Genomic DNA, 12239 nt, shown 5'->3' with positions numbered 1-12239 from the left:
AACATGGACGTCACTCTGCTGATCAGAGGTCAGACTGTAAAATGTTTGTCTGTTATTATCATAGACTGTATATAAGAAATGGACGTAACATCCGTGACGTCACCCATTGGTTTGTGGACTGCTGCTCGGAGGCCAATAGTATCGGATCTGAGCAGCGCCATCTTGAACATTTCAGGTGCATGCAGGGAAAAATAAAAACATTGATTCTACTTATATGGGCATCAGGAGGAGCATGAGGCGCCCTCCTGAACCTGTGAACCAATCAACCTGTCAATCACCACGTAGCCACGCCCTAATGCATACCCTGCTTTATCGTCACATATAAAATCAGGGAGGCCAAAATGTCCCAAATGAACATCATACTGCATTGAAGAAGGCTTTAAACTAGCGATTGAGACCATAAACACATTTTGAAAACGTTTACTGAGGTTAAAAATCAAGTGAGAAGTTGGTGAATTCTCCATTGACTTGTATAGAGACGGAAGTCCTTTTGACACCAAAACGGTCGCCCCCTGGTGGCCTTTTTATAGAATGCAGTTTTAAGTTACTTCCGTGTTGGCATCATTTCAGAGGACCGGAACTCCCTGCCTGGTTATTATCCAACTTTCATAAGAAGACATGATTGATGACAGTGAATTATTGAACTCAGTGACAAACTGGTAAATACACTAAACAGGTTTACTAACTTCATCTTAGCTAATTCCAGAACGGTGTGTTTTATACCATGGTCTTCCTGAGTGAATGCAACCTACCTAGGTGTCAACAAGTCAGATATTAATGTCTTCTTTGATCATTCTCTGGTCGTCCACTGTGTCCTGGTCAATGACATTTGACCTCTTCTCAGTGGTTAATGTAACTGGTATTCAAAGCCTAGAACTACTATTGCTTGACTGAAGTTTTTTGTTTAAGGGATCATTCTACTGATTTTCTACATTTCTCTTCATGTTTAAATCCAAATCAACAATGAACTGATCTACTAACAAGTCCTGTGTGTGTATCAAAGCCTGATATATCTTATTCCTAGATTGTTATCCAAAAACTATTAAAAACATATCAGTGAGCCACACCACTGCACTAGGTGACATGTTCCCTCATTATTAATTAGCTCAGTGGTGTTAGTTCTGATAGAAATGAAAAAAAATCAGAGAATAAGACCTAACTTGTAGTAAACTAGTTATATTTGATGTACAAACTACAGAGCCTCCCGTCCTGCTCTCTGTGATCACCCAAACTTGTTTTAACGAAGCCGCATCACATCATTTATATAGAGTGCTGTATAGAATGTTTGCGAACCCTTCGATATTTGCTCTATAAATATTATCTAAACTGATCAGATTTACACCGAAGTCCTTAAACTTGGGAAGAGACACAAGTTAAAAAAATGACCCAATGTTATATATTTGTGTGAGGCAAAATAATGTGAACCTCTGGGATTATCAATTCATTTGAAGGACAAAATTAGAGTCAGGTGTTTCAATCAGTGTGATGATGATCAGCTGTGAGTCTGATTTATTTAAAGAAAAAAAATCTCAGTCTTCACTGCCAAAGTCTGAGCTTCCAAACACAGGTTTGTGGAAGTGTGTCATGGCTCCAACAAAGGAGATTTCTGAAGACCTTAGAAGAAGAGATGCTGATGTTCAGCAGGATGGAAAGGGTTAAAAACTATTAACAAAATTATTTGTCTCCACTAGTCAACTATCAGTCAAATTGTGTAGAAATGGGAGACATCCAACAGCAATGTTACCCTTCCCAGGAGTGTTTCCCTCCAGAGGAGTGGTTGGACAACAAAGATCACAATAAGATCAGGTGTGTAATAGTCCAGGAGGCCACAGGGACCCCAGGGTAACTTCACTTTTGTGACTACACTCAGTGTTCATGAGTCCACCATCCGGAGAACATAGAACATCAGTGGTGTTCATGGCAGATTTACAAAGGGAAAGCTTCAACTTTCCGAAAAGAATATTGCTGCCGTTTACAGTTTGCTGAAAAAAGAAGTTTGGCGATGATCAAACAATGCATTCAATCATGAGAACCTTTTCTCCTACACTTGTTTTATCTCTTCTGTTTCCATCAGGATCCATCAGCAGAGACCAGATTCTCCTGAACCCAGCTGTGTGTCCATGAAGAGTGACTGGTCTATGACTAAACCGATTCACTTCAAACATGAACATCAGTCTGCTGATCAGAGGTCAGACTGTAAAATGTTTGTCTGTTATTATCCAACTCTAATAAGAAGACATGATTGATGACACTGAATTCTTGACCTCAGTGACAAACTGTGGTAAATACACTTGTAGGAGGATTATGGATATGATAAGAAATTATTTATAGCTCTCGTAATCAGGGGCACCATCTTTCACCTAAGAAGGAAAAGATTTAACTTAATTGGCTATTTGTTTGATTAGCCAATTAATAAATCAATAAATATAATTAATAAATCAAGAAATTTCAGAATCAGTCAAATATCTAAAGTTCATGGCTCTACGGTTCAATAGACCCCCTGTATCAAAGAATAGACATACACAATTGATTGAGTTTTATGGATTTTATTAACTACACACTACTAATAAATGATTTAGAAAAATAAATGTAATGATGAGTTTGCAATACAATATGAATTCAACAGGTTACTCGATATAGCGACATGAATGAAAGATGATGGTGAATGATGAATTTAAATAACGATATGTAATTATGTGGAAACTAAGAAAACTTGTAAGTTTTATTGAGTTTTACTTTTAAAGAAAATTTGAATTACTCAATCTGACATCAACCCTTGATTAAAGCAATATTTGGATCCTACTTTCATCCACGGAGGGCCTCCGCTGTCCGTCCAGAACCACGCATACGCACACCAAGTGGAAGATCTCAGAGCGCGTCGCAGGTCCGGGCGGGGTGCTGTGAGGTGATCCGGTTCGACTGGCTGTTATCCGACTGCCTGGTTCCGGTGGTTGTTGTCGTAGGATTAACCGACGTTTGTCTGTCCAAAAAGCTCTCGCGGGTTGATGACAGATGGAGGAAAAGTTCAGTTTAACTAGTTCACTGGTTAATAACTTTCTGGAGAGATCTCAGGCCACGCGTCAAATCCTCAAAAAGGGTCAAAAACAGCTGAATGCAAAACTTAATGACGTGTTTACTTAAAGGGCCTTTTCTCTGTACGTTTGCTGACAAAAGTTACAAGGTTACAAAAACTTAAGAAGACTTAGATAGAGAATAACTAAAGATTAAAATAAGATAAGGTGGCTAAGGTAAGAATGTGTGAGGTGAAGAAAAGGAAAAAGATGGAAAACCTGGAGCGAAGCCAAGTCAAGTCAAAAAGGGAAAAGCAAAAACAAAGAAGAGAGGACAAAGAGAAGCGCAAAGAGCATTTCAGATCGGTGCAGCCTGTTTTTGTGCTGAGGAGGGCTTGTGTTGTCAGCCAATCAACAGTCATCACAGCTCCTATGAGGATCTGATTACCAGCTTTTTTTTACCCTGTGAAACTTTTCATCATCATCATTCATTCAGTATTTAATCCTGATTATAAAATGCATACTGTAACATAGTAACACAGAACACAGGATGTATCATTCTGGCATTAATATAACATCAGCTTGATTCATCAAGCTGCTATTTATTAAAACCTGAAAAGGATTAATATGATCAAGCATGATCACATTGTTATTCTACTTATTCCATGATAGATAATTGATTATCACCATAATGTAAACATAACATCAATGTAACACTTTCTCACATTAAGTAAACATTCTCACACTAACATTTGTGTTTACTAAAAGAGAAAGTATAATGACAGTTCTTCAAATACCCATTTATCTTTGATCGCTGTAATAACTGTTACAATGGAGGTTTCTTTAGGTCATTGATACTGATATAAGTAATTGGTATTGTTTACCATACTAAGTAATAAGACGTTCTTGTTTAAGTCTTTTAACACAAATTTTCTCACTTTCATGCTTTGTGTGGTTTCCGTAGACACAAAGGGGAGAGTTAGGGATGTTCAGTGTCTTTTAATTTATGACGGCGGTCTGTGTGACTCTTATCTGATGGTAGAAAGGATTAGTAAAGTCTCTCCGATAAATTATGACGTCCAAAGGAAGCACCAAAATCTGTCTGTTGTAGTTTCTGTATTTCTGTTCTTGTATGTAGTTCTTGTCACTTTTGGTTGCTCCATGGAATGTTAATGGATCTTTGTTTGTCCAATAGAGAGACCATATCAGTCTCTTTATCAAACCTGGTCCAGTTTACTCATCCCAGGGTCAAAGGTGACTCTGACCAGATGATGTTCTGAGCCTGTACTGATGTTGTGTCGGCTACACACTAAACAATCATAAAAATATAATCATATTTTTGTAACTATTCTGTTAATGTTTCTGTACACGGTGTTCATTCTGATATATGTTGAGATCAACAACATTCACACGTTTCTGCGTTCTAAAATGGTCCAGCAGACATCCTGGTCTGAACCAGACGTCTGTTATATTTTAAAACTGGACGCTTTCAAGATACTCCTGATAATAACCAAACACACAGCAAAAACATGAAGCATCTGAATTTATACAAAACAAAATGTATCGTAGCTGTTGTCCAACACAATCTTCAGGATCAACACTGTAGTTACACTTGTTTTACCTCTTCTCTGTTTCCACCAGGATCCATCAGCAGAGACCAGATCCTCCTGAACCCAGCTGTGTGTCCATAAAGAGTGACTGGTCTATGACTAAACCGATTCACTTCAAACATGGACGTCACTCTGCTGATCAGAGGTCAGACTGTGAAATGTTTATTATCCAACTTTCATAAGAAGATATACAGTATAATTGATGACACTGAATTCTGAAGTTTGATTGACTAAAACTGTCTTCACACACGTGTAAATGTCCTCGTGAATATAAACACACACACTCCTCCTACAAACACTTTTCTAGAAACCACAAACTTTATCTTTATAAGAGTTTTTAAACAGAGGTACAAAGTCTTTACAGAGACAAATGATCAGAGGTCAGACAGAACAGCCGAGTGTTTTACCTGGATCCACTGTGATAGAACACAACACCTTTAACACTGAGTGTCATTATTTATTCTGAGACTTCATCTTTTCTTCACAGAGTTCATCAGCAGAGCTCAGAGGTTCTCAGTGGTCAGTCTGTCCAGCAGCATCAAACACAGCTGGACTCCATATTTATGGTGTGTAAATGTAAAGCACAGCTACTACTGCTAACTACAACAGCCACAGACTAAATACTAAACTACCATTCTGGTCCTAACAGTCTCCATGCTGCACTCTGTAGACCAGCAGCTGTTCAGTCTGTCACTGATAATCTGATGTTGACTTCTACCAGTTACATTTACATTTGATTCTGTTCCAGCTGCTGGAGGAGAACATCAGCAGGTTTGTGAAGAACGAGCTGAAGAAGATGCAGAAGGCTCTGAGTCCAGATGACCCAGAATGCTTAGAGAGTCAGAGTGAGGATGAGGAGGTGTTGGACGGTGAGGAGGAAGAACAGAAGAGGAGCAGCAGAGAGGCATTTCTGAAGATCACACTGCACTTCCTGAGGAGAATGAAGCAGGAGGAGCTGGCTGAGCGTCTGCAGAGCAGTAAGAGGATTTTAACAGATTTAACATGATGGAGAGGAAATGGAGGCAACATGGGAGAGGTTTATATTTCAAACTCTGCTGTTAATATGATGCACACATCTGCATCAGATCTATGAATTCTTCTGAGCTGAAAACAGTCAAAAACAGTTTGTCATCAACTGATGAGCTGAATAGATTTCATAGTGGAGGAAAATATAAACATCTGCAGTTTAATGTTTACATTCTACCAATTTACAGTAGAATCATCTGATTGATTTAATTTGTTGTTTGTTCATTCAGGAACTCCAGTTGAAAAGTGTCGATATAAACTCAAGTCTAACCTGCAGAAGAAGTTCCAGTGTCTGTTTGAGGGGATCGCTAAAGCAGGAAACCCAACCCTTCTGAATCAGATCTACACACCGCTCTACATCACAGAGGGAGGGACTGCAGAGGTCAATGATGAACATGAGATCAGACAGATTGAAACAGCATCCAGGAAACCAGGCAGACCAGAAACAACAATCAGACAAGAAGACATCTTTAAAGCCTCACCTGGAAGAGATGAACCAATCAGAACAGTGATGACAAAGGGAGTGGCTGGCATTGGGAAAACAGTCTTAACACAGAAGTTCACTCTGGACTGGGCTGAAGACAAAGCCAACCAGGACATACACTTCACATTTCCATTCACTTTCAGAGAGCTGAATGTGCTGAAAGAGAAAAAGTACAGCTTGGTGGAACTTGTTCATCACTTCTTTATTGAAACCAAAGAAGCAGGAATCTGCAGGTTTGAAGAGTTCCAGGTTGTGTTCATCTTTGACGGTCTGGATGAGTGTCGACTTCCTCTGGACTTCCACAACACTCAGATCCTAACTGATGTTACAGAGTCCACCTCAGTGGATGTGCTGCTGACAAACCTCATCAGGGGTAAACTGCTTCCCTCTGCTCGCCTCTGGATTACCACACGACCTGCAGCAGCCAATCAAATCCCTCCTGAGTGTGTCGGCATGGTGACAGAGGTCAGAGGGTTCACTGACCCACAGAAGGAGGAGTACTTCAGAAAGAGATCCAGAGATGAGGAGCAGGCCAGCACCATCATCTCCCACATCAAGACATCACGAAGCCTCCACATCATGTGCCACATCCCAGTCTTCTGCTGGATCACTGCTACAGTTCTGGAGGATGCATTGAAAAGAAGAAAGAGAAGAGAGCTGCCCAAGACCCTGACCGAGATGTACATCCACTTCCTGGTGGCTCAGTCCAAAGTGAAGAAGGTCAAGTATGATGGAGGAGCTGAGACAGATCCACACTGGAGTTCAGAGAGCAGGAAGATGATTGAGTCTCTGGGAAAACTGGCCTTTGAGCAGCTGCAGAAAGGCAACCTGATCTTCTATGAATCAGACCTGACAGAGTGTGGCATTGATATCACAGCAGCCTCAGTGTGCTCAGGAGTGTTCACACAGGTCTTTAAAGAGGAGACAGGGCTGTACCAGGACAAGGTGTTCTGCTTCGTCCATCTGAGTGTTCAGGAGTTTCTGGCTGCTCTTCATGTCCATCTGACATTCATCAAGTCTGGAGTCAATCTGCTGGCAGAAGAACAAACAACATCCCAGTGGTCCAAAGTCTTTAAAGAAAAACCTAAACTAAAACATCTCTACCAGAGAGCTGTTGATGAGGCCTTAAAGAGTCCAAATGGACACCTGGACTTGTTCCTCCGCTTCCTCCTGGGTCTTTCACTGCAGACCAATCAGACTCTCCTACGAGGTCTGCTGACACAGACAGGAAGTAGCTCACAGACCAATCAGGAAACAGTCGAGCACATCAAGAAGAAGATCAGTGAGAATGTGTCTGTAGAGAGAAGCATCAATCTGTTCCACTGTCTGAATGAACTGAATGATCGTTCTCTAGTGGAGGAGATCCAACACTACCTGAGATCAGGAAGTCTCTCCACAGATAAACTGTCTCCTGCTCAGTGGTCAGCTCTGGGCTTCATCTTACTGTCATCAGAAAAAGATCTGGACGTGTTTGACCTGAAGAAATACTCTGCTTCAGAGGAGGCTCTTCTGAGGCTGCTGCCAGTGGTCAAAGCTTCAAATAAAGCTCTGTAAGTGGATGAAACACTGGATATATGAACTATTTCAAATATGTTTAATTTTAAATATGATAAATTAAATATTTTGTGTTTATTACTAATCCTTTCCTCAGGTTGAATGGCTGTAACCTTTCAGAGAGAAGCTGTGTAGCTCTGTCCTCAGTTCTCAGCTCCCAGTCCTCTAGTCTGAGAGATCTGGACCTGAGTAACAACAACCTGCAGGATTCAGGAGTGAAGATTCTGTCTCCTGGACTGGAGAGTCCACACTGTACACTGGAAAGTCTCAGGTCAGGATGGCGCATCTATAATTTGACTGATCTGAACAATAACAATGAAGCTGATTGAGACTTTTTACACAGCTTATCATTTGCATGTTGTTTTACATTCAGATTACTGTATAACATCTGTAGGATTCTGGGATATGATTCAAACATTGCATCATCAATGTTTTTATATTTCCAGTCTGTCAGGATGTTTGATCACAGAGGAAGGCTGTGCTTCTCTGGCCTCAGCTCTGAGCTCCAACCCCTCCCATCTGAGAAATCTGGACCTGAGTGACAACAACCTGCATGATTCAGGAGTGAATCAGCTTTCTGCTGGACTGGAGAGTCCACACTGTACACTGGAAACTCTCAAGTCAGGATACATCATATATAATTTCATTGCCTTGAACAATGACAATAAAGCTGACTCTGACAATACAAACAGTTGATAGTTTCTGTTTTACATTCAGACAAATGGTGGTATTTATATTATTAAACACATTGTGTTATCAACCTTTTTATATTTCCAGTCTGTCAGGATGTCTGATCACAGAGGAAGGCTGTGCTTCTCTGACCTCAGCTCTGAGCTCCAACTCTTCCCATCTGAGAGAGCTGGACCTGAGCTACAATCATCCAGGAGACTCAGGAGAGAAGCTTTTGTCTGCTGGACTGGAGGATCCACACTGGAAACTGGACATTCTCTGGTATGTGTAGAGACCTTTAAAATATAGATAAACAGAGCGAAATAAAGGGAGTGCTTTTTCTTTAACCGAAGGATACATTCAGACTATATTTAACATGATCCTTTGTTTTCTGTGTCCAGTTTGTTGGGTATTTTCAGTATGTTTTGAGTAATATAATCTAAACCATTCAGAGATCAATTTTGGACGGGAAGAAAAAATGAAAGGCAGATGGAGTCTGTAGCCAAATGTGTGGGAGGTTAGGGTTAGGGTTGTGTGCACGCATGCTTTTCTGCTTAGGAAGTTTCTTAACCGAGTAAAATGACAAAGAAGTATCTAAGTGGCATCTATGGCAAGAGCCAGTCAAATTCTAGCACAATTTAACGATGATTCATTGCTTCTTTTCTAATCTTCTTTAGCACAGCGTACATCTGACCATCCTTTATGACAGGAAAGGGAACAATCCTGACCTGAATAAACTTATTTCAGCCTTGTCAATAAACAGGGGTAAACTTATGAACGCATGTCATGTTTCAGAGCTTCAAAACTATACGTATCATTTGAATTCTGCATTAATGTTGACTTTATATTGAAGCTGAGACTTCATTTATTCAGAAACACACAAAAAACAGAACAGGCAAGAATCAACCTTTCCATGAAAAAACACATTTTTACAAGAACAGACAAACTCTCACACTCTCAGGTATGGACAGACAGGTATTGATATTGAAGTGATGACTGGCTCTATCCTCAGGACAACATGCAGAGATCAATATTTAATATAGTGATTTATCATGTGGGAGGACATATTTGTTCATCACATCTTCTTCTTCAGGTCTTTTCCTCTCAGACTGAAAGAATCCAGCAGACAGTTGAAACAGATGAGTTTCAGCCTGTTTCTGTGTCACTCTGACAAACTGAGGAACACTGCTTCATGTTGAACAGCAGTTAGGACTCATGTTGGATAGAAAATCATTCTGACTGTGTTTCTTTCTCCAGGGTGGACCATGGTGGAGAGCACAGGTTAAAAGAAGGTCTGAAGAAGTGTAAGTGTGGATTGAATTTGATTCATGACAACTAAACAGCACACAGTCAGTTTCTCTTTAAATACAAAGTTGGTCTTTGTGGTATTTATTCATTAAAACATTACTGACAAAATGTGTCATCATGAAACTTTATAGAAATGAACAACAGATCAGAAGTTAAACAGAGAATAAATCCATCAGGTGTGTCAGATGATAAACTGCTGCTGTGTTGTTTCTTCTTCTCTTCATCAGATTTCTGTGAACTCACTCTGGACACAAACACAGTAAACGGAAAACTCAAACTGTCTGACAACAACAGAACGATGACATGTGTCGAGAAGGAGCGTCAGTCATATCCTGATCATCCAGAAAGATTTGACCACTGGGCTCAGGTGCTGTGTAATAATGTTCTGACTGGTCGCTGTTACTGGGAGGTCGAGTGGAGCGGAGGAGCCACTATATCAGTGAGTTACAGTGGAATCAACAGGAAAGCAAACAGTAGAGACTCTTGGTTTGGATGGAACGATCAGTCCTGGTGCCTGCACTGCTCTGATGATCAAGGTTACTGTGTCTGGTACAATAAGACAAGAACATACAGCCCCTCCTCCTCCTCCTCCTCCTCCTCTGTATCTCACAGAGTAGCAGTGTATGTGGACTGTCCTGCTGGCACTCTGTCCTTCTACAGAGTCTCCTCTGACACACTGATCCACCTCCACACCTTCTACACCACATTCACTGAACCTCTGTATCCTGGGTTTGGGCTCTTGTTTGATTCATCATTGTCTCTGTGTCCTCTGTCTGAGGGAGAGTTGACTTGTTTATAGACAAACAGTCACACTGCTGACTGAAGACAGCTGCTGAAATCACTGTTCACTAGAAACAGGAAGTGACAGCAGCTTCCTGTGTTTAAATGTTGATGGTGGACGAGGTTTCACTCTGGTTTCATTTGGATCACTGACTGTGCTTTAATGTCAGAATATAGTTTCTATTAGAAGTAGTGAAATGATCTCCTCTGGACTGAATTGATGTGTAAAAACTGTGTTGACTCTGATATTCACTTCAGTAAAGTTTTCTTGGAGCAGCATCTAGCAGCTGTTAGTGGCTGTTAGTTATTCCATTTTATCAGGATCTTAAAGTGAAGTTTTTCCTGAAAATGTCCACCAGACATCCCAGTCTGTTTGACATCAGCTCAGTTTGTGTTCAATCATTAACATCAACGTATGTTTCTATGTGATGTCATGGCCAAAAATATCAGCACCCCTGAAATTCTGTCAGAAAATACCACACCTCTCCTAGCAAATCACAATTACAAATGTTTTGGTATTCACATGTGTATTTCTTTTGTTTGCATTGGAACAACACAAAAAAACAAACCTAATAAAATTTCACACAGAACTCAAAAAATGGACTGGACAAAATTATTGGCACCTAGTCAAAATTGTAAGAAATAATTGCATTTCAAGCATGTGATGCTCCTGTCATTTATATTTAAACTCACCTGTGGCAAGTGAGAGGTGTGGGCAGTATAGAAATCTGAGAGTTGTCTGATGATTTGAGACCCACAATTGTGGAAAAACATGAACAATGTGAAGGCTACAAGTCCATCCCCAGAGATCTGAATGCTCCCGTGTCCCTAATGCCCAGTGTCAGAAAGCAGCGTCTCTACCTGAGGTCAGAGGTCATGGGTCTTCCAGCAGGACAACGACCCAAAACAGACATCCACCAACACTCAGAATTGTTTGAAGACAAAGCTCTGAAATGGCCAACAATGAGTCCAGATGTGACACCCAGAGAACACCTGTGCAGATATCTCAAAACAGCAGCTGGGAGAAGACATCCTTCAAATCTGAAATACCTGGAGCAGTTTGAAAAAGAAGAGTTGTCCAAATTTCTAGAAGAGAGGTGTAAGAAACTCATTGATGGTTACAGGAAGCGTTTCTTCACGTTAAAAGGGAGTTTTTTTTCTTGCCACTGTCACCAAGTGCTGCTCATATGTTGAGTCTCTTTGAATTAAATTAAAGAGTTGTGATTCGGCGCTATATAAATCAAGATTGATTGAATGAGTATAAGATTAATGTTGTCATTAACTATATAAATGTGATATTAATTTTGCATATAATGAAAAAAATCCTTTCACTCGGTCGAAAGTAGAAGACGGATGAGAGGAGGTGAGGAGAGGACAGAAGGAGAGGTGAGAAGGTGAAGAGGAGAGAAGAGATGAGGAATATATGAGAGGAGAGGAGGAGAAGAGAGGAGGAAAGGTGTAACTACAGGAAAAGAGAGGAGGAGGGGTGAGGAGCATGAGCAGGTTTAACGTTAGCTCCTAACAGGAGAACATTCAGCGTCTCTTTGACGTTTCTTAGAGCGGTTTTCACTCGCTATCTGAGGACGTTAGCTCTTTAACAGCTGTGCTCACTAAATGCATCAAACACATCAGGACTGAAGTGGTGAGAACATAGAAGCGGCTCTTTAGGAAGTTGTGTTCGTCCACTAAATTTCTCTTCTTATCACTGAAAAGCTGTGAAGACATTTTGAAACAGAGTCAATCTTCAAAACCAGGATCACAAGATGAACGATGGAGGAGCTGTCATAGTTTGTGCTT

The 12239-nt window shown here is 40.5% G+C and overlaps 1 protein-coding gene across 1 annotated transcript; it reads left to right on the top strand.

The window, feature by feature from the left end:
* Positions 1–6809: 6809 nt before the first annotated feature.
* LOC133997994 (neoverrucotoxin subunit alpha-like) lies at positions 6810–11609 on the top strand. The gene is made up of 4 exons (XM_062437733.1): positions 6810–6856; positions 8403–8636; positions 9612–9658; positions 9890–11609. Exons 1-4 carry the CDS (start codon positions 6810–6812, stop codon positions 10459–10461), a joined length of 900 nt encoding a protein of 299 aa, XP_062293717.1. The 3' UTR covers positions 10462–11609.
* Positions 11610–12239: the final 630 nt, after the last annotated feature.

The sequence above is a fragment of the Scomber scombrus genome, chromosome 17 (assembly GCF_963691925.1).
Source record: "Scomber scombrus chromosome 17, fScoSco1.1, whole genome shotgun sequence".
In the NCBI taxonomy this organism is placed as follows: domain Eukaryota; kingdom Metazoa; phylum Chordata; class Actinopteri; order Scombriformes; family Scombridae; genus Scomber; species Scomber scombrus.
This window is presented reverse-complemented; position numbering and strand designations above follow the sequence as displayed.

What these genes read in the sequence shown, in the direction of transcription:
- LOC133997994 (XM_062437733.1), top strand. Translation starts at nt 6,810, where the DNA reads ATGTACATCCACTTCCTGGTGGCTCAGTCCAAAGTGAAGAAGGTCAA. An exon ending in TGGAAACTGGACATTCTCTG is followed by an intron (nt 8,637 to 9,611) that starts GTATGTGTAGAG and finishes TTCTTTCTCCAG; the next exon opens with GGTGGACCATGGTGGAGAGC. An exon ending in AAAAGAAGGTCTGAAGAAGT is followed by an intron (nt 9,659 to 9,889) that starts GTAAGTGTGGAT and finishes TCTCTTCATCAG; the next exon opens with ATTTCTGTGAACTCACTCTG.